Genomic DNA, 19,649 nt, shown 5'->3' with positions numbered 1-19,649 from the left:
GTCAATGGCACTTGGCACCATGGGAAGTCTGCAGTTCCAGAGAAGTCACATTCCACCAATGCCTGCTTTGACAAACCAAAGTACCATTTGCTCACACAGCACGGGGCTGGAGGAAACAGTAGGATTTTGCAAATGCGTTCATCATCAGCCTGGAAGGAGCCAACAATGTAAAAGTCATCACTGTGTTCAACTTCACAGACCCTGGTAACAATGATGTTGCTAAACTCTGAGATTGTAGCTATGGCTGCAGAGGGAGAAAGTGATTTAGTGAGGAATTTTTCACTGAGGCACACCAAGCTCACACATTGTTCTTCACTAAGGTTCAACCAGGAAAATTGCTCCCTGAAGTTCCTGGACTGATACCACCTCCTGCTGAGAGCCCTTCTCCACCTCTTCAATCCTCCTGCATATTGTCCTTCTCTGCACCTCCTCTGTACAATCCTGTTCTCGTGCTGTATTTCAAAGGATTGTCTACAAGCTCATCCAGGTCAGGAAGTAACTGTTCTGCACTTTGAAGTCAACCCGGAGCTCCTTCAGCACTGTTACTTGCTATCAGTTTTGTCAACATGAAACAACCTAGCAAGGTAAAAACAAAAGTCAAATTTAAACAATAATCAGCAAACATCAATCCAGCAACTAAGCTGTGGGAGTTAATGAGTCTTTTAATAACCCTGCAGGGGTACCTCCTGTTGCTGAACATTGTTCTGTTGTGAAAGGTGAGGAAGAGTTCAAAAGAGCACTACGAGCATCAAATTACTTATTGACATGATCTGTTTAGTCTGCATACTTCCAGTTGGCATTCACAGCATGCACCAACGCATCACTTATATTGCACTTAATGCAAATCACCCCATGAGTGTACACACAAGTCATATACTCAGGTTTAGAGCCAAAGGACACTTGTAGCTGCCAAAAAATGGCTTCAAATGATTTCTTATCCATGGAGTGTGAAAGAAACAAAGTTTAGCTAAATCTTGATAAATTACTAGTTGGACCTCACCTAGAATACTGTATTTAATTCAAGACATCTGACTGCAGAAAGAATGTTAGAGTATTGGGTACAGTGCAAAAGAAATTTAACAATGCTACAGAATGTGAGAACTTTCAATTATCTGGGGAGACAAGAGAAGCCTGGAGCTAGAAATATATCAGAAAGCACAAACGTATTCATATGTCTCAAAGCTACTCAGAATACTTTACATGCATTGACATCAGCAAGGTTCTTTCACCATCAACAATTCGACTTCAATTAACCTTTGGATTAATACAGATACTTACTCAAAATTGATACCTGGCCAGTGCTAGTATAGAACCAATTCAAGTTACTATCTGTTTTCCACATGTTAAATCCAATGGCACAGGAAGTCAGATAATACAGCTTATATATTTCATTGCACAGTATGCTCAAAAATGAATGGTATTAAATGAAGAACAATAAAACAGCACTAATGTATAAATCCCTTGAGGTGCAAGGATTTAATTGTAGTTGCTTGTTGAAACAATTAGTAGGACAAATTACAAGTAAGATGATAAATGAGAAACTGGGTCAATTAAGGAGTTGGGAGACATTGAAGAACAAGTTTGTTATAAAAGAAAGAGTCATAAAGCAATGATAAGAATTTTGCATCATCAAGAGAGGGAGAGAAAATGCAGATGTAGAGTGTGTATAATTAATCTGATTATAAGAACCACCAATTAGAAAGTTTAAATATTCTTCGTTTGCAACTAATGTTGAGATTTTAATTATTTTCGCTTGATTTACTTCTGCTGCAGATCGCTGGTGATTGCGAAGCCCAAATACATAAAACCAGCAGCAAATTTTAGCATCACATTTCCAGTTCTGATAATATCCTACATGATAATAGTTGTCTTCCTGATGTTGCTGGCCGATCAGAGAAATAAGACGTTTCTGCTCATAATGTGGGAGCGTCAATTTCCCATGTTTGAGTTCAGATGGAATAGCATCTGCACCTTCGAGCTTTGCCCAACGCAAATAAGAAAATAATTTTACAAAGCTCCTCCACTTTGGGCTCAATATCTAGCTCCGTCATCATATTCAATCTCACTGTGTTTTACAGAGCTTTTTTGCTGGCAGTGGTCTCACTGGGGTACAACTCAATATATAATCCAGCCCTATCCCCAACCATTTACTACTACTGTTCCACCCATATTTTCAATGTTGCTTTTCTCTTCCCTTCATAAATGCCCGAGCATTCCCTATCTCAGAGCACAACCAGTTATTGTAACAAAGTTTTGACCTCCAGCCATTGGGTCGCCACAATCTGTTGGGTCTTCACTACATAGGAATGAAGGCATTTCCCTCCTAGCCCCCAACTGTTGCTGAGTATCATACCCAGGCACTTAACCTATACCCTCACTCTGCAACTGAAGATCAAGTAAAACCTTTAACTGATGTCAAGGTTTTTAATAAGCCTAATTCATTACATGTGTCTCTTGGGGGAGGTAGACCTTTAGGCCCCAAAACTTGGCTCAGAAAAAATGACCAGGGCCAGGAAATTGGCACTCCACTGTTCATTTAAGGTTCTGTTTTGGTTCCTGACCTTGGCAGGACCCAAAGATTCAGCACCACATGCTGTATTTAATGGGCATTGCGATTGCTGTCCTCAGCTAAAAGAGAGGTTGAGCCCATCAATAATTCCCACAGCTGTTTTGCACAGATTTTACAGCTTATTGATGCTGAGGCAAGTTGGAAAGCTGAAAAGTTAGACCTCTGAAACATCTATTTCTCTCTCGCTCCAGACACTATTTTAATTGCTAACTATGTCCTGGATTTTCAGTGTTTTAAAATTTCCAACATGTACAATATTTTGATCTTGGATCCTTACTTAAGATGGAGGGTAAGTCGTTGGCAAAACATCAGAGTGTGAGTACGCTTGAATGTAGTCCTGAGGAATACCTGCATCAGGTGTGTGATTTGAGAATGATTAACTTCCCTTGTTCTTGGTATAACTTCAACCCATGGACAGATTTTCCCCATTTACCACAATTTAACTCAGCCTGATTGATAGTACACATGGGCAAACGCTGCCTTGTTCTCAAGGGCAAACACAATTTTAAGTGATGTATAGCTATAAATTCTTATTTCAGGATAACTTAGATCAGAGTGTTTCCCTGATTACTTGTGTCTGAATCAAGCTAGCCAGCTGCACAAATGCTTGTTCTTAGCACTATAGGAATGACATGACCGAAGCCAAAGGGAAGAAGCAGCCCAAAAATGAAGTGCTCCTCCAAAAAGCTATGCTATTAATGTCCCAGATATTTTTCGGCCCCAGGAGTTCTCTTTTCAGAATTTATTTTCCCTTCTTAAAAAGTACAGAGACGGTAGGGTTCATTTCTGTTGTAACAGAAAAATGTAAACAAAATGATTTACTAATTTTACAATTTTATGAACAAATTAATAAGCTGCATATTTTAAGTGGTTTACTGTACTGCTTTGATATGTCTATCAAAAGATGTAATACCACATATAATCAATCTACTTTGATACGTATTTATAACTTTTCAAGAATGAGAATATCTAGGAATATTTGAGAATAGCCAAAAATAATACATCTGACAACATCGAAAATCAGATGTCCATCAAAATTTGAAGTTTTAGTTTGAAATTCAGAATGAATCAAGTATGTTCTCCTGGTGGGAGAAAATAGCTTTGAGAAGTATTATCTGAGGGTCCCTGATAGTTCTGAAATTTCACTGGCAGGGCCTTGTTTTTGTGCTGTTCGAATTCCGCTTCTTTGCAAATGCGTGTGTTAAACCCTTACATGTGATGCTGTATTATTTAACATTTTTCCTAAACTGGTAAAAGTTGCTTTATGAAGCCATGAGCTTGTATTTAGTCAATTCGTTTGTGATGTTTTATACTCTACGGGTTTCCTTTCATTGGCCCTTTATATTTCAATATTTAAAAATATCTTTTGTTAAATTATCAGTGAAGTTATTATTTCTGTCTTTATGAGCTCATTGTCTGAACTTGGTATCTAAATGGCAATCACATTAGGATCTTTGCCATCTGTCATTGCTTGAAAGATTTTAGTATTCTTTCTGTAGTTATTTTATTTTCACACTTAGGTGCTATGTTGCCATGTTTCTTTCCAAGCTTTCTTTTCAGTGATTAAACTTTTTTTTTCATGTTACAGCTATCTGTGGTGTGCTGATTGTTATTCTTTTAATTAATCTGTTCAGAGATGCTATTACAAACCTCTGAAGCAGGTGGGACTTGAATGTGGTCCTCCCATCCAGGGGTAGGGGCACTACCAGTGCGGCACAAGAAGGGCCTCTGTGTTGAGTGCTAGTCTATTAACTCAGTTTATAGCATGTTTGTTTCTAATTCCCTTTTCAGAAGAGCCTTTCTAACCTCGCCTGCTAGCTGTGATGCGTCTTTAATGGTTAAATCTTACATGAATCTTTATCTTTGAATTTTTATATACCTATCAGTATCCTATCTACTTAAATTTGTTTATCAGGTAAACCTATATTTATAACCAAATATAGTTATGAACTTAATTGTAGAATGCAGGTATTTTGCTCATTCTTGAACTATAATGAGACCTGAACTCAATGGCCCTGGCAGAATGGAAATTGAACACAGATGAGCAAGCTGATACTTTCCATCACTTTACTGATGGTTAAACCTTTACTGATGAGAGTAAAACCACAAACTGGCTGGGGAGGACTTATTCTGCTTTTGTAGGCAGGAAGCAACTGAGCAGTTACCCCCTTTGTTAGAGGGATACTAGTCTTGTAGCTGTTCTTACTTCTGTATTATTCATCTTTTTCAACATCAATCTCTTTCTTCAGTCATCCGGAGATCCTTAGCTTTGGATGCTATTCCATTTCCTCTTGTGGGAATAAGTCTAGTTTATAATTGAACTGTGGTCTTTGTGAAAAAAATGGTGCATGAGCAGTAGGTTATCTCCCAATCTTTGATTTCAACATATCTGGACCAGAACACCTGTCAATTTCGTGAAATTAGTCTAATTCGATAAAGTAGCTTGCAGCTATCATTTTGACTTGTACACCTTAAATTCTCCAAAGGACGATTACACCTGTAATTAAGGCAAAAGATCTCTATTGCACAGAACAATGTAAAGGGTGCCATCTACTGGCAGATTCTAGAGATTACACGACTGGGAAACGTGAATGAACCAAGGAAAGCAACAGACAAATAGTTTGGTTACGCTGCTCACGCGAATAAGTAGTAAGTTATACATAATGGATCAGATTTTGCTTCAGAAATCTACCTGAATGCACATACCAACAGCTGACAATAAAGAAGAGATATCTGGTGAATTGCAAGTTATAATTTGTGGGCTTGCTTGCAACACTGCATCATTAACACCTTGAAAATGGTTTCTCATGCTTAATCTATTCCATTTTCATGAAATTACTATATTTACATAATGATTGTCTATTAACTCTCACCACTGAAAGTTATGTCTCATACTGTAATTAGTGATAAGTATTCATGATAGCCAAATACCAGAAAGTGAACAATCACAACGTTGGAGTCTTATTCCTTCAAGTTTATTATTTTTTAAAAAGGCTTTTGACTTGCTCATCCAAGAGGAAATTACCAACTAGGTGTTGATATTTCAAACAACGAGATAGTGAATACAAAACGATCAATCTTAAGAATACAAATGCCCACAATGCTCCCAATACAAATCTAATGCTGCATAGTTGAACACTTCCACAATGCACTGTTCTTTATACACACAGGATGTGTTGACAATCTTATCCTGACTTGCTGACAATGGTAAACTGGAGGATATGCTAGACCATGAGATTGCAGATTTCATTGGGAATACAAATGTGCTGCTTCTAATGGCCCACAGTGCATTATGGCTGCCCAATCCTGAATTGCTAGGTCCATGGAGTCTTTCCCATTCTATCCAAAGTTTATACACTGACATTAGTAATGAGGGCTTTGTAGGGTTGATAGGGTTGTTTGCCATTGTTGTTTCCAGTGCCTAAGTCAATGCCAGGTGGTTCCTTGGTTTATTTCCTTTCCTCAGACTTTCCTCAGAGGGCAGGAAGGAGACAACTACATTGCTGTAGGTCAGGAGTGGCAAGTAAGCCAGAACAGGTAAGGACAGCAGATCCCCTTTCTGAAAGAATATAAGGGTTTTAACAACAATGATTTCATATTCATTACATTTTTAATTCAAGATTTTTATTGAATTCAAACTTCACCATTGAATTAGTAGTGGGATTCAAACCTAGATCTTCAGAACTCTACCTTGGTGTCTGGATTCCTGTTTTGGTTTCTTAGTCCAGAAATAATACCACTACATCATTGGCTCATTTGTGTAATCATTCATGACTTCAGAATGACTCAAATGACTTTAAGACTAATTTTTGGACTGTAGGCACTCTGTTGTAATGTGTGAAAGGTGGTAGCCAACTTGTACATAACAACTTGATTTGATGTTTCATCTGAAAGAAGACATCTCTGACAACGCAGCATCGGTGACTGGCAGCCTAGATTTTATACATAGCTCTTTTCAGTGGGCTTGAACTCACTTTCTATATCATGAGAGGGGGCTGTTACTGACTAATGGCTTTTACCTGCAGGAAAGAACTGCATCAGAATTCTGAGCTCTAGTGATCAGACCTCCCACCTTTTAAGAACCATTATGTAGCAAAAATAACACTTGCTTTTTCGTGGTCTGAGTAAAGTGAGGTTACCGATTGCCTGAATAAAACAATAGATGCCAGTGGAATGAAATGGTTCTGAAGTAAGTACATGGGAAATAAGCGCATATTGCTATGCTATAGTTTCTATGTCAGCTTTGATAGCAATTATAGCCAGCCAATCGATCTCTCATGGCCATATGTTTGTTTTCTGGGTTTTGAGGCTGGAAATACTGTAGTTAGAATTGGTAAGATCTGAACTTTTAATTTTTAACCAAGAGACCCTCAGTTGTGCTTGGCCTATCTAGGTACAAGCAACTAGTATTAAGTTGAATTTGTTAAGGAAGATGTTAGGTATACTTAACAAAAAATAGTAAAGACAGGATGGAAATTTCTTGTCCTTAAAGGGTTTAGGACTGAGAGAGGAGCATAAGTCCATCTCCTTTTTTGGAAGTGATGTTGGCAAAACAGAATTATAATACAGAGACAATGGTAAAAGGTACCAAATGTGGCTCTGAGCCTCCAATTCATACCCCTCACTCTGAGGCTTTCCTAAATCCTTACAAGGAAATAGCTGAAATTAATTCTTTTCATTGGCTCAGAGCAAACATCATCTGTGTCACCACACTTTGATAACCCCTGAGTCATACAAATAGACATCTGTCTTAGCCAATTTCCTTAGGCCCCATGATTGACATTCCATTGTGAACAAATGAAAGGTTTCCTTAGAAAGATTTTAGGTGTACAACTAAGCAACATCTTCAATAATACAAAATTTCCTAGCAAGACAGTCAGGAGAGGATGCAAAAACATGGGTGTGGGATCCTATTGATGTGGATAACAGAGAAAAACAATTACTAAGTTAAATCCTAGTTTAGGTGCATAGCTCTCAGTTAATGATAAGATGTCACTGTAGGTTCAAGCTGCTCAGTTCAAATCTTTTTCTTAGGTCTGTAAGGCTAATCAAAAGGCATGAAACTGCACACTATGTAATTCAGACAGACACAACAGCTTTAACCCAAATTTTCTGGTACCTTTGAAGTAATTTATCTCATTGAGAAGAATTTCCCACAAAATCCAGTTAGAATCATCTAAAATCTTTGCTAGTTCTGAAGCAGATTTGGTCCTCAAAATATTGAGAAGATCACTTATGCAGCTATATTGGAATTCAGTTGATCAAACTACATCTGGCTCAGCGCAAGGATGTGTTTTCCTTCTGGAATATGCACTTTGTTACTTTAAATGGTGCACTGCTTGAGGACAATTTCTCACTCTCCGTTAGATTTAACCTTGGCCGAAATCCTTGGTAGAAATTCTTGAAAGTGCAACAAAAGGCATTACTATTAAAAAAAAGTTAAAATGACAGAATCATTGATGCAATCAATACAGATTCTGTTTACGTATATACAAAGTCACTCTTTTCAATTCGATTGCATTAACACTTTTGATCATGGCCTTCAAAAATATAAGGAAAACTTTTACAAACAAAGAAAATAGAAAATGAAAATATTTTAACTACTATTTAGAGGCAAGTGGCCATACTGGTGGATTTTCAGCATTTTTTGTGGCTTCCCACCACACACACCCATGCATACGTTTTAGTGAATAGTCTCATTATGTTTGCATGGGAACTTCTGGCTGCTTGCAGGTTCAGGAGTTATAGGGATTATAAGAATTATACTGAGACCCCAACTGGGCTGAATTTGGAAAATATGGCAGAATCAGCAGCAGGTCGAACAGGCAGGTTGAGTTTATATCGGGTTTCTACAAAAGCGGAAAATCCCACCGTAAATACCCGAAAGACTAGTAACATGATGAACTAGGTCTTTAGGAAATGTAAATTAATTTTGGGAATGTATCATCATTTGAGAGAGTACAATCCTAAACGTCAACAAAAATTAATTTGTCTCATCTGAAAACCAACATAAATAAACACAAAATAACATTGAAATTACAATTTCACGTTTTATTATGTTTGAAGAGCATTTACAATTCAACGAACCTAAAAACATAAAAATAGAATTTTTTCCAGCTTACAAAAGAAATATATTAGGCAACTTCTGATGTGCGCATTAAAGCTTGGAAATATGTACAAATGTGAATATGGCCATAATATAAGTACCATCAGACTTGTTAATAGCATAAGTAGTTTGAAAAATGTATTTATTCAACACTTGCAGCTTGTTCCTTTGATCATATAAACACCTGATTTATATCACTGGTAGTTGTGTGGTTACAGACTTATAACTATTTTTGCTGATTCTACATGAAAAGGACATTCTTTAAACAATTGTGGATGAAATCCAGTTTGTGCAATTGATTTCAGTATTTCTGTAAAAAGTACAAAGTTAGTTTGTAACAGATACAACAAATTTGCTTGTTCAGTGAATTGCCTAAAAATAAACAAAAAATGAAATTATATTCTTACGCCACACAGTAATAAATATACATTAAGCCCTTTGGACATTATAGGAGTGTACAATGATGTCACAAGATTGTTTATACATTTGAGTTCAATCATGATAATTTTTAATTAGTTTAATAGGAGACCACAGTTTCTGAATTGGTTGAGCTGCCTCCAATTCAGCGGAATCATCCTATAGCGTATGTAAGAGGCCATGAACAGTTAGCAGTGAATGTGCCTGGCATTCATATCTGCAGAAACAAATCTGCATTTTAGATTTTAATCACTTTCTTTCTCAGTTGAAATGAAGTCTTCACGTTTTACCCAGATTACTTCTGCTGCATTATTTTCCACTATGCCATTAGCTCCTGCTGCAACTTTTTGCTTTGTAGTAGTAAACGTTATTTTTGACGGTGATTTTTCTGACATTCCATGCATGGATAGTTTCCTATTCTCACAAGAACTATCTTTTGTGAAGCTCATTGCTTTTAGCTGCTCTTGTAAATCTCTTGACAGTGTTGAACTTTTCACTGACTGGCAGTATTCGTCATCATCACTTAGAATATCAGTTTCTTTGACATCTTCCTGTTCTTCATACTTACCAAGATCAAACTGTTCCTCCACCCAACGATCAGTGTCATTGCAGATCATTGGCGACTGTGAAGATTCATTACCTTGACTACGTCCAAACAGATCATCTGCATCAATAGTGAATCTGTTCCTGGATAGTCTCTTTTTGCCTAAGTTTCTGCAGGGTACTGAAACTTAGGGAAGGACAAAGATATACAAAATTAGATGCTGCAACATGTTGCCAGGACCAAAATCAAAGTGATAGTCTAATTGACAAGGCATTTCAACAAGACAGATGTCAGTACAATCACAAATAAACCTAGATTTAATACTAACGATATTGTTGGATGGCTGTTTATGACACATTTACACAATACTGCACTGATATTTTTAAGCAGCAATGTTAACCATTTAAATTAATTAATAACTGCATTAAATTACTCTGCATTAAAATGTTATTCAGGCAAATACCACATTAAGCATGTATTCACTCATATTTCCAACAACCATTTCTAATCCATGCCTTTTACAAGTGTAACTGATATTATGACAATACAATTTGTTTCCATAGAATCCTTCTGTCCATCAAGCCCACAGTGGCCATCTGAAGTGCATCCCATCCAAATGGCCCAATATATCAGCCCTGTAACCTTATATTTCCCATGGCTAATCCATCTAGCCTGCACTTCCCTGAATACTCTGGGCAATTTAGTATGGCCAATCTGCCTTACCTGCACATCTTTGGATTGTGGGAGAAAACTGTAGTACCTGGAAGAAACCCATGCAGACATGGGGAGAATGTGTAAATGCCACACAATCGTCCAAGAGTGGAAATGAACCCAGGCCCCTGGCAACAGTGCTAACCACTGAGCCACTATGTCCCCATTTTCTATGAAATATATTAAGAATGTGATGTAATTATTGAACACGGGAGAAAGGGGATATGTATGTTGCAATGAAAAGTGAGCAATACTTGTGATACACATTAGAATATGTGCAGGGTTTTCCGAATTCTCCCTGTAACTTTGGAAGATCGTCATTAATTCTGGTGAGACAATATAACCAGATGTTACAGACTTTCTCCAGGATTATGGAAGATTACAGAAACCATGCCAGGAAATTCTCTCTCACAATCGACATCCAAACACCATTACTTTACCTACTGTTTTGAAGAACTACTTTATCTTGCGCAATCATATATAAATAGATTAATTTCTAACACATCCTTAAGCATTTAGCAGTATTCAAAAACAAGAGCAAAGCTTATGTGAAATTGATTAAAAGATTAAGAAATGTTAGCAGGATTACGTCAACTGGCCTTCAGACCTAGTTAAATCATTTAATGATTACAATTGACCTTTGACTCCAATTTTACTTTCCTGCGTACCTCCATCATCTCCCCTTGATTGTCTGGAAAGATCTCTTGAAATAGTATCTATTATTTTTTACAACATTCCCCTTCATCCAATGGAATTAAATCATTACTTGTAGGTTTACAATTGTCTAACATATCACAAGATTATTTGCCATGTGACTTTTCCCTTATGGGTTCATGTTTTACTCATTTCAACTATTGATTTTTATCATGCATATTCTCAAGTTGTACTGTTACTGCTGAATCAATTCACATACACCATCAATTTTTGTTTACAAGTTCCACAATTTCTGCTTTTATCTTAATAATGAGAACCTTTTTCTAATATCTGGAGGAGGAATGTCACAAGTGAAATGCTTGAAAATGTTGAACCAGATCAAAAATATCCTGAATTTATTTTCTGGAACTGGTTCATAGTTAAAGAACAAAGAAGCATTAGAAAGTTATTTTCATAAATATGGAATTAAACACTGGCATAAGAAAGGAACGTTTTGTAACATGTTGCAGGGTGAAAGATGCTTTTGATACAGCTCTGACCCCGAGGGTTCTTACCAGCTCGATTCACTACTGGCCTTGCTCCTTTCAATGCACAGAGTCGCTTTCCCCCAAAAGGCATGTATTGCTGGGACTGTGGCAAACTTTCAGTTTTTAGAAGCTGCCTTCGATGTTTATCACGTAATACGGAATGAACTGCCTTGATAATATCCCGTTTGTTCTCAGGAGTACTGAAAATTTTCAGAAAGATGTAAATCTCAGGAAGACAATTATAAAATATTTTTTAAAATAGAGCTGTAAACATCTAAGAAATCAGACAATAGTAACAACCAGCTACCTGCTACAGAAGTGAAAGTTCGTCTCTGGTCTTCCTTCTGACTCAGATTTTGTGTGAACAATTTCAAAAACACAATCAGTCTCTGCATCTACAGGCAAAAACACATAAAAGTATTGCAAAACATGACTGCAGGAGGCAAAGTTTAATACTGATAGTGTTGGCATAATTGTACCATGTATAATTACATGGCCTCATGGTACGACAAGAATAAAAATCAATACAGCTTTAAGCAGCAAGGACAATAACATTCAATTGCCTCAAATCTGACTAAATTAGTAATAGTAAAAATTAGTAACAATTTCTCACCTTGATACTATGTCTGTATAATTTTAGTAGCCAGCAGCCAACTGAATTCCTAAAATTGTTCAAGGTTTTACGTCCTAAACATGGCAAGCTATTTGTTCACAAAAGTAAATTTTTTTTTAGTAGTTTGACAGAAAATCAAAGTTATATACTTCAAGTAATAGTTCAGCTTCATTCAATAGGATATTCCGCATTTTCCAACATTGGAAGGGAGTGGGTATGGAAAAGTCATTTCAACTTATCCAACTGAGTTAAAATTCCACAAGCTGTGAACTTGAATACAGCTTCCCTAAAAGCAACAGCACGATAATGAAAGCACTTGCCATCTCTGTAGCGCCCTTGTTGTGGTGCATCTCACAAAATGGAAATTGTGCGTATTGACAGTGCTAAGTGACATAGTAAAGAGTACAGGCCAAAGATACTGGGCCTGATTTTCTGATGGCCATTTATTATACTAGAATGACCTCCTTTACCCAATCCTGAGCCCCCTTTTATCCTGATCTGCCTTTTCCACTCTCACCACCGAACACCACTGGTTAGGACACAATCTCTCCTACCCCCATCCCCATTCTCAGTCTCCATTCTGCAGCCAATCTGCCCCTGCCACACCTCCAGCTGGGAGCCGGGATCCTTTTACCCCCATTATTGATCATCAGCTCATCCTCAAACGCCCAACCTCTCCTGTGACCTAATATTTCTTGCCTACCTAAACCTACTTTAATCACTGCATCACTTATTTGGCCCACTTGCCAACATTCCAGAAGAAGTAAGAACAGGAGTGGGTCATCTGGCCTGTCAACCGGTTCCACTACTCAATAGGATCAAGGCTGATCTGACATTCTTCATGCCCTTTCCCCATAACCCTCAATTCCCCTACTGATCAAGGATTTATCAATCTTGGCTTGAATTATACACAAGGACTCTGTCCGCACAGCTGTCAGCAGCAAGGAGTTACAAAGACTCTCAACCCTCGTCTCAGTCTTAAATTAATGCCCATTTATTCTGAGGCTATGTCCTCGAGGCTCAGACTGTCCCATGAGGGAAAACATCCTTTCAGAATTTATCTTGACACGCCCCTTAAGAATCCTAAACTTTTCAATGAGATTATACTCTAATTCTTTTAAACTCCAGTGAGTAGAGTCCCAACCTAATTAATCTTTATTCATAAGACAATCCCTCCATACCAGGGATCGTCCTCACGAATCTTCTCTGAACTGCCTCCAATGAAATAGTATCTTTCCTGAAGTAAGGGGACAAAAACTGTTCACAATACTCCAGATATGGTCTCAGCAGCACCTTGTACAGTTGTAGTAAGACTTGCCTTCTCTTGTGCTCCAATATCATTCAAATATCAGTCATCATTCCATTAGCCTTCCTGGTTTACCTGCTGCACCTGTGCTTAGCTTTCTTTGCTTCATGCACAAGTACCCTTATGCTCCTTTATGTTGCAGTTTTCTGCAGTTTGTCTCCATTTAAATATTATTCTGTTCCTTTGTTCTCCTTTCCAAAACAAACTATTTTGCACTTTTCCACATTACACTCCATTAGTCAACTTTCTGCTCACTTACTTAACCTAGCAATGTTTCTGTAAATTGTTTGTATCCCTCTCACAATCTGCCTTTCTACCTATTTGACTGTTGTCTGCATATCTGGTAACAGTACATTCACTTATTTCCTCCAAGTCATTTTATATATTGTAAACAGCTGCAATCCCAGCATTGTTCTCTCAACAACCCAATGGTGAAAAGTCACCAATCTGAGAAAGAACCCCTTAATGTCATACGCTGTTTTCTCCCTCAGAGCCAATTGTCTACCCAAGCCAATAGACTACACCCAACATTCTGTGCTCTTATCTTATATTTGAAACTTTTGAGAGGTACCTCATCAAACATCTTCTGGAAGTCCAAATACAACTTTGCCCACTCTGGTTGAGACCTCCTTAAAAATCACTAATAAATCAGTCAGACACAATTTCCCTTTCATGATGCCATGATGACTCTGCTTAATGAATTTATTATTTTCCAAACGTTCCGGTATTACCTCTTTAATAATTGATTCCAACATTTTTGCAACAATTGATGATAGGATAACTAGCCTATAATTACCCACTTTTTGCCTGCCTCCCTTTTTGAATAGAGACGTTATATCAGCAGTTTTCCAGTCTTGTACTGTTTCTCCACAGTTCAATTTTTGGAAAATTACAACCAATGTATTCACTATCTCTGCAGGTACCTCTTTTAGAATCCTGGGATGCAAACCATCAGGGCAAGAGGGACTTAGGTGCCTTTAATCTCAATAGCTTGCCTAATACTACTTCTTTTGTGATAGTGATGGTACTTGATTTCCACCTTGCATGCTTTCTTATCAGGTTTGACAAGACCATTCCAAAAGTTGAAGAGAATGCCGTGAAAGCATTGTATCATCTACAAAAAAAGTGAAACAAATGAAGGGGTCAACTGAACATTGCCCATGAAGAACAAGTTCATAAGACATGTGTATTTCATTGTCAGAGTAGGTTTCTATGGATTGTCACACCTCAAAAGCCAACTATATTGGGTGTATAAGTTTTTTTTCCAGGAAGCATAGGGACATAAGCTTCCAAATCCATAGAAACAGCCTGGCCAAGCCCTGCTGAATTTGACAGAGTTAAGCAAAATAATTTTGACAGGTGAATACACTCATGGGTATTGAAAGCACGTAAGAAGTTCTCAGAGTGATCATTCTCTTGGAAGAATTTAAAAATTCATTATCTTTTCTCATAAGAACCCATGTTGGAAACTAAAGAACTGATCCATAAAACTAAACACCTCTATCACCCTTCTAAACACCTTAAGGATAAATGTTAGGAGAGTTAAAGAAAGGGTAAAGCATGGATCGTAGGGATAGCCCTAAGAATGCTTGTTCAGATTAGATATTACTGGGTGAAAGTGAAAACTGAAAATTATATTAAAACAAGGCACCTTCATTCAGAATAATGGAAGTTGCAAGAGAAGCTCAAGAGACTTATTGCAACTCGTAAGAGTTATTCCAAAAAAGGAACCTGAAAAGAAAATGTTACAGATCAAAGTGCAGTTTAACTAGGGAACTATACGTGAAAACTCCAGACTTTAGTTGAGGTAAATGGGTTAGATGTGAGATATCAAAGGATCATAGAATCATACAGCACAAAAGGGGCCTTTTAGTGCATCGATTTTTCATTAACAAAAAATTACTCTAAGTCTGTGCTAGTCCCACTTTCCAGCACTTAGCTCATAGTCATGAATGTTCTGACATTCCAAATGCTCGCCCAAGTAATGTTTAAAGAGCTGTGAGGTTTCCCACGTCATCTACTTTTTCAGGCAGTGCATTCCAGACCCCCACTATCCTTTAGGTGAAACATGCTTTCCTAAAATCGTCTCTCAGCCTCCCGCCTTTCATCTTCTATGTTGGTGTTGGTAAAATGCTGGTGCAGGTAAAATGCTATGGGAAAAGCAGCTCATGGTCACTTTAAAGATGATGTCCTTTTTCTCTACTTAGAGATTGAAACAAAATGTCTATGGGCAGCCACCTGTGAGTTTGCAGGTGCACAGAAAGTATTCAAATTGAAACATTTGTATCAAAAAACCATACAGCTAGCATACTAAGCAGCAGTTTGCTTTTGATATCAAGACAAGTCTTGAATTCAGCCAATCAATTTGAATCAGGCACTTAGAGACTAAAAACCAAATAAATTTAAATCTGATGATTTTTCACAACATAGGACCAATCCTATTGTAAGAAATTGATATGTCATCAATGGTAAAAGAGGACGGCATTTAGAAAATTGAGAAAGAGCCAACTACCATCTGCCAAGAAAACAGTTGTCAGCTTGAAAAGAAACAATCACTGGCTCTCTCAGAATTATCTAAGCCTTAGAATAAGCTCCATCTTAATTAAAAGGTGCCTATGGCACAAATAATTAACGTTCCTGACAAAAGAATTTGATGGAGAAGGTGTTCCTGACAGAAGACTTCATCGGCGAAGGCATAGAATATTCTGGAAGACACAATCTGGCTGGAATTTCAAGAGACTAAATTCTAATTTTTATATTTTATTTTGTATAAGTGGCACTTGTATTTATTGGAACAGCATACTGTTATAGTTTTATTTTATTTGGGAATAGTTAGTAGTTAGAAGAGATTTATTTGGTTTATTAATAGTCTAATTAATTTGTTCACTGTTAGGTTAGATAAATAAATAGTTATTTGTTGATTATAAAGTGTGTGTCAGGGGTTTATTTTTATTTACCTGCTCTTTTATAACATATTGGGGCACTTTTAACAGATTATAGGACGAGGGGTGCTTTTCTGGGTGTTTCAGCTTTAGTTATCAGAGGCGGCGTCAACCTCTGCTTTATACAATGTTCCCCTTGGTATTGACCCTTCAACTAAGGGGATCAGACACTTCCTACCCATCCTTTCCATGTCCCTCAAACTTGTACACCTCAGTCAGGTCCCTTTTCAGAAATAAAAACAAAGTTGCTGGAAGAGCTCAGCAGGTCTGGCAGTATCTGTGAAGGAAATAAAAGAGTTAACGTTTTGGGTGCGGTGGCCCTTCCTCAGACCCTTCCTTTTCAGCCTTCTCTGTTCTAAAGATAGCAACCCAAGCTTATTCAGCCTCTCTTCACAGCTAAAACGGTCCATCCTAGGCAACATAAATCTTCTCTGCACCCCTTCTAGTGCAAAACGTATCCTTCCTCTAATGTGGTGACCAGAACAGCAGAGAGGTCAGGCCACAGCTAAAGTACTAAGTCCTGTACAATCAAAACATTATTGCACACTCTTAAAATCTGTCACAACTGTTAAAGGCAAGTAACCCACATGCCTCATAACTACCCTATTAACTTGTCCTACAACATTCAGGGAGTTGTGGACAAGCACCCCATTTGTATCAAAAAGCCATACAGCAAGCATGCTAAATCTGTCACAACTGTTAAAGGCAAGTAACCCACATGCCTCATAACTACCCTATTAACTTGTCCTACAAGTCTTTTGAGCTTCCAAGTGCCCAACCATTCATTCAGTACTGCCTTGTCTTGTTACTTCTTCCAAAGTGCATCACTTCACTTAGCAGGGTTAAATTCCATCCATTATTGATCTGCTCATCTGACCAACTGTCTATATCCTCCAAACTAAGATCTTCTTCCTCACCAATCACCCAGCCAAACTTCATGTCATCTACAAACTTACTTACAATCCCATCCCCTGCATTCTCAACTATTCTGTCAATATATATCAGGGAGCTAATAAAAGCACTGAAGCCTGTTCCATACCATGAGACTCCAGCTTCCAGTCAAATGAACACCCTCTGTACCCTACCACCTCGCCAAGTTTGGATAAAATTTATCAAGTTACCCTGGTATTTTCTTTTGTCAGTCACTCATATGGGGTCTTGTCAAAGGCTTTGTTGAAATCCAAATAAAGTACATCACCTACCCTATCCTCATTCACACATTTAGTCACCTCCTTGAAAAAGAAATCAATCAAGGTTTTTACCAAAAGGAAGATAATTTAACTTGCTTCAAATGATGTGGATAAATCTGTAATTATAAGGGATACTGGAGCTACTCAACAACTGCTCAAGAAGGACTTAGTTTTCTCTCTAGCGAGTACAATGGAAGACCAAGTGGTACTAAATGGGATAAGTGCAGAGTATATCTTGGCTTAACTGCACAAAGTGTCCTCGGCCCACTCATCTTTAACTTCTTCATTGTTGACCTTCCATCCATCATTAGGTTAGATTTGGGAATTTTTGCTGATGATTGCATAATGTTCAGCACCATTCATAACTCTTCAGATACTGAAGCAGTCCATGTCTAAATGCAGGAAAATCTGAACAATATCTAGGTTTAGGCTCATAAAGTAGCAAGTGATATTTGTGCCACTTAAGTGATATGCAATGGTTATCTCCAACAAGGCAAAATCTAACCATTTCTTAACACTCTTTAGCATTTCCATCACTGAATAAACCACTATCAACATCCTGGGGATTACCATTGAACAGAAAATTAACTAGGTTGGTCACATAAATATAGTGGCTACAACAGCAGTTCAGAGGCTAGGAATTCTGCAGAGAGTAACTCAAGTCTTAAGTACTCAAACTTGTCTAAATAAGTGCTATTTCAACAACAATCAAAGCCAGAACGAAGCAGCTTACTTGATTGGCAGCACAGCCACAAACATTCACTCTTCCCATACCAATACTCAGTAGCAGCAATATTTGCCATCTACGTGATATGTTGTAAAATTGTCTCTTGGGCAGCTCCCTGCAAACACACGATCACTACAATATAGAATGAAAGGGTAGCAGACATATGGAAACCCTACCACCATCACCTTCAATGTTCTTTTCAAGCCACTCACCAACCTGACCTGACCAAAGAATGGCAATATATTTCTGCTGCTGGATCTAAATCCTGGAACTTCCTCCCAAAGATATAAGATTAAGCGATTAGACACTTTGGAGGCAGGAAGCATGTTTCCGCTGATGGGTGAGTCCAGAACCGGAGGACACAGTTTAAAAATATGGGGTAGGCCATTTAGAACAGAGTTGAGGAAAAATTTCTTCACCCTGAGAGTGGTGGATATATGGAATGTTCTCCCCCAGAAGGCAGTGGACGCCAACTCTCTGGATACTTTCAAGAAAGAGATGGATAGAGCTCTTAAAGATAGTGGAATCAAGAGTTATGGGGATAAGGCAGGAACAGGATACTGATTGTGGATGACCAGCCATGATCATAGTGAATGGTGGTGCTGGCTCGAAGGGCCAAATGGCCTACTCCTGCACGTATTGTCTATTGTCAAAAATATTGTGGGGTTTCCTAAATCAAATAAACTACAGCTATTCAAATATTCAACTCATTATCACTTTCTCAAGGCCACATGTACTTATTTATTTATTGTCAAGTTTGTTTTGTTACAAACTACAGTGAAAAGTGTAGTAGAGTGTCGCCACTCTCCAGCACCATTGTAAAAAACAGAAAAATAAACCAAAACATGGAACTCAAAGGCAGTAAAATAACTAAATAGCGTTCAACTTTGGAGTCCTAGTTAAGTGATCTGTCATGGGCCATGAGACTGGCAGCCAGCCGCAAGTTGCCTTCACTGTGCAGCTACCACTGGAACAACAGTTGCCACTCTTTGGCACCTTCTCACCTCCACCGATGCCCCTGCTAATACAATTCCTCACTGCATCTTGCCACTGCAGCTGCTGCTGATGCTGCCACTCAGCCAGTGGTTTGAGTCAACTTCAGGCCCACCTAGCTGATGCAGCTGCTACAGATGCCACAAGGTCTTGTACTGGGCCCAAACTTGCCTCTACCTTCATGAATCTGTGCTGGATGCAGATGCCAACCTCATTATCAGTCTCCCATGTCAAAATCCTTGCTGAAGTCCAAGTTGCCCTTGTCTACACACCCAGTCATCTCTTTGAAAAATTCAATCAAATTGGTCAGATCTTCTACACACTGGCTTAAAAGAACAGCTCTTTTGGAT

General features: G+C 38.1%; 1 protein-coding gene across 9 annotated transcripts in view; it reads right to left on the bottom strand.

Annotated features, from left to right (window-relative positions):
* Nucleotides 1-8,662: 8,662 nt before the first annotated feature.
* Nucleotides 8,663-19,649, bottom strand: part of LOC125456959 (rho guanine nucleotide exchange factor TIAM1-like) — a 278,224-nt gene continuing 267,237 nt past the window's right edge. For 6 of the 9 annotated variants that reach the window (XM_048540608.2, XM_048540614.1, XM_048540609.1 and 3 more), the window contains 3 exons: nt 11,836-11,923; nt 11,556-11,728; nt 8,664-9,822 (listed from right to left, as the gene is read on the bottom strand). In XM_048540608.2, the coding sequence (XP_048396565.1) occupies nt 9,338-9,822; nt 11,556-11,728; nt 11,836-11,923 (746 nt within the window). In that variant the 3' untranslated portion in view covers nt 8,664-9,337. Of the gene's footprint in view, nt 9,823-11,555; nt 11,729-11,835; nt 11,924-19,649 lie in introns of all 9 variants that reach the window. The other 3 variants (XM_059650354.1, XM_048540606.2, XM_048540607.2) reach the window with 1 other exon arrangement.

This window comes from Stegostoma tigrinum, chromosome 12, assembly GCF_030684315.1.
Source record: "Stegostoma tigrinum isolate sSteTig4 chromosome 12, sSteTig4.hap1, whole genome shotgun sequence".
Taxonomy (NCBI): Eukaryota; Metazoa; Chordata; class Chondrichthyes; order Orectolobiformes; family Stegostomatidae; genus Stegostoma; species Stegostoma tigrinum.
The sequence above is the reverse complement of the archived record's forward strand: the minus strand, read 5'-3'. Positions and strand labels throughout refer to the sequence as shown.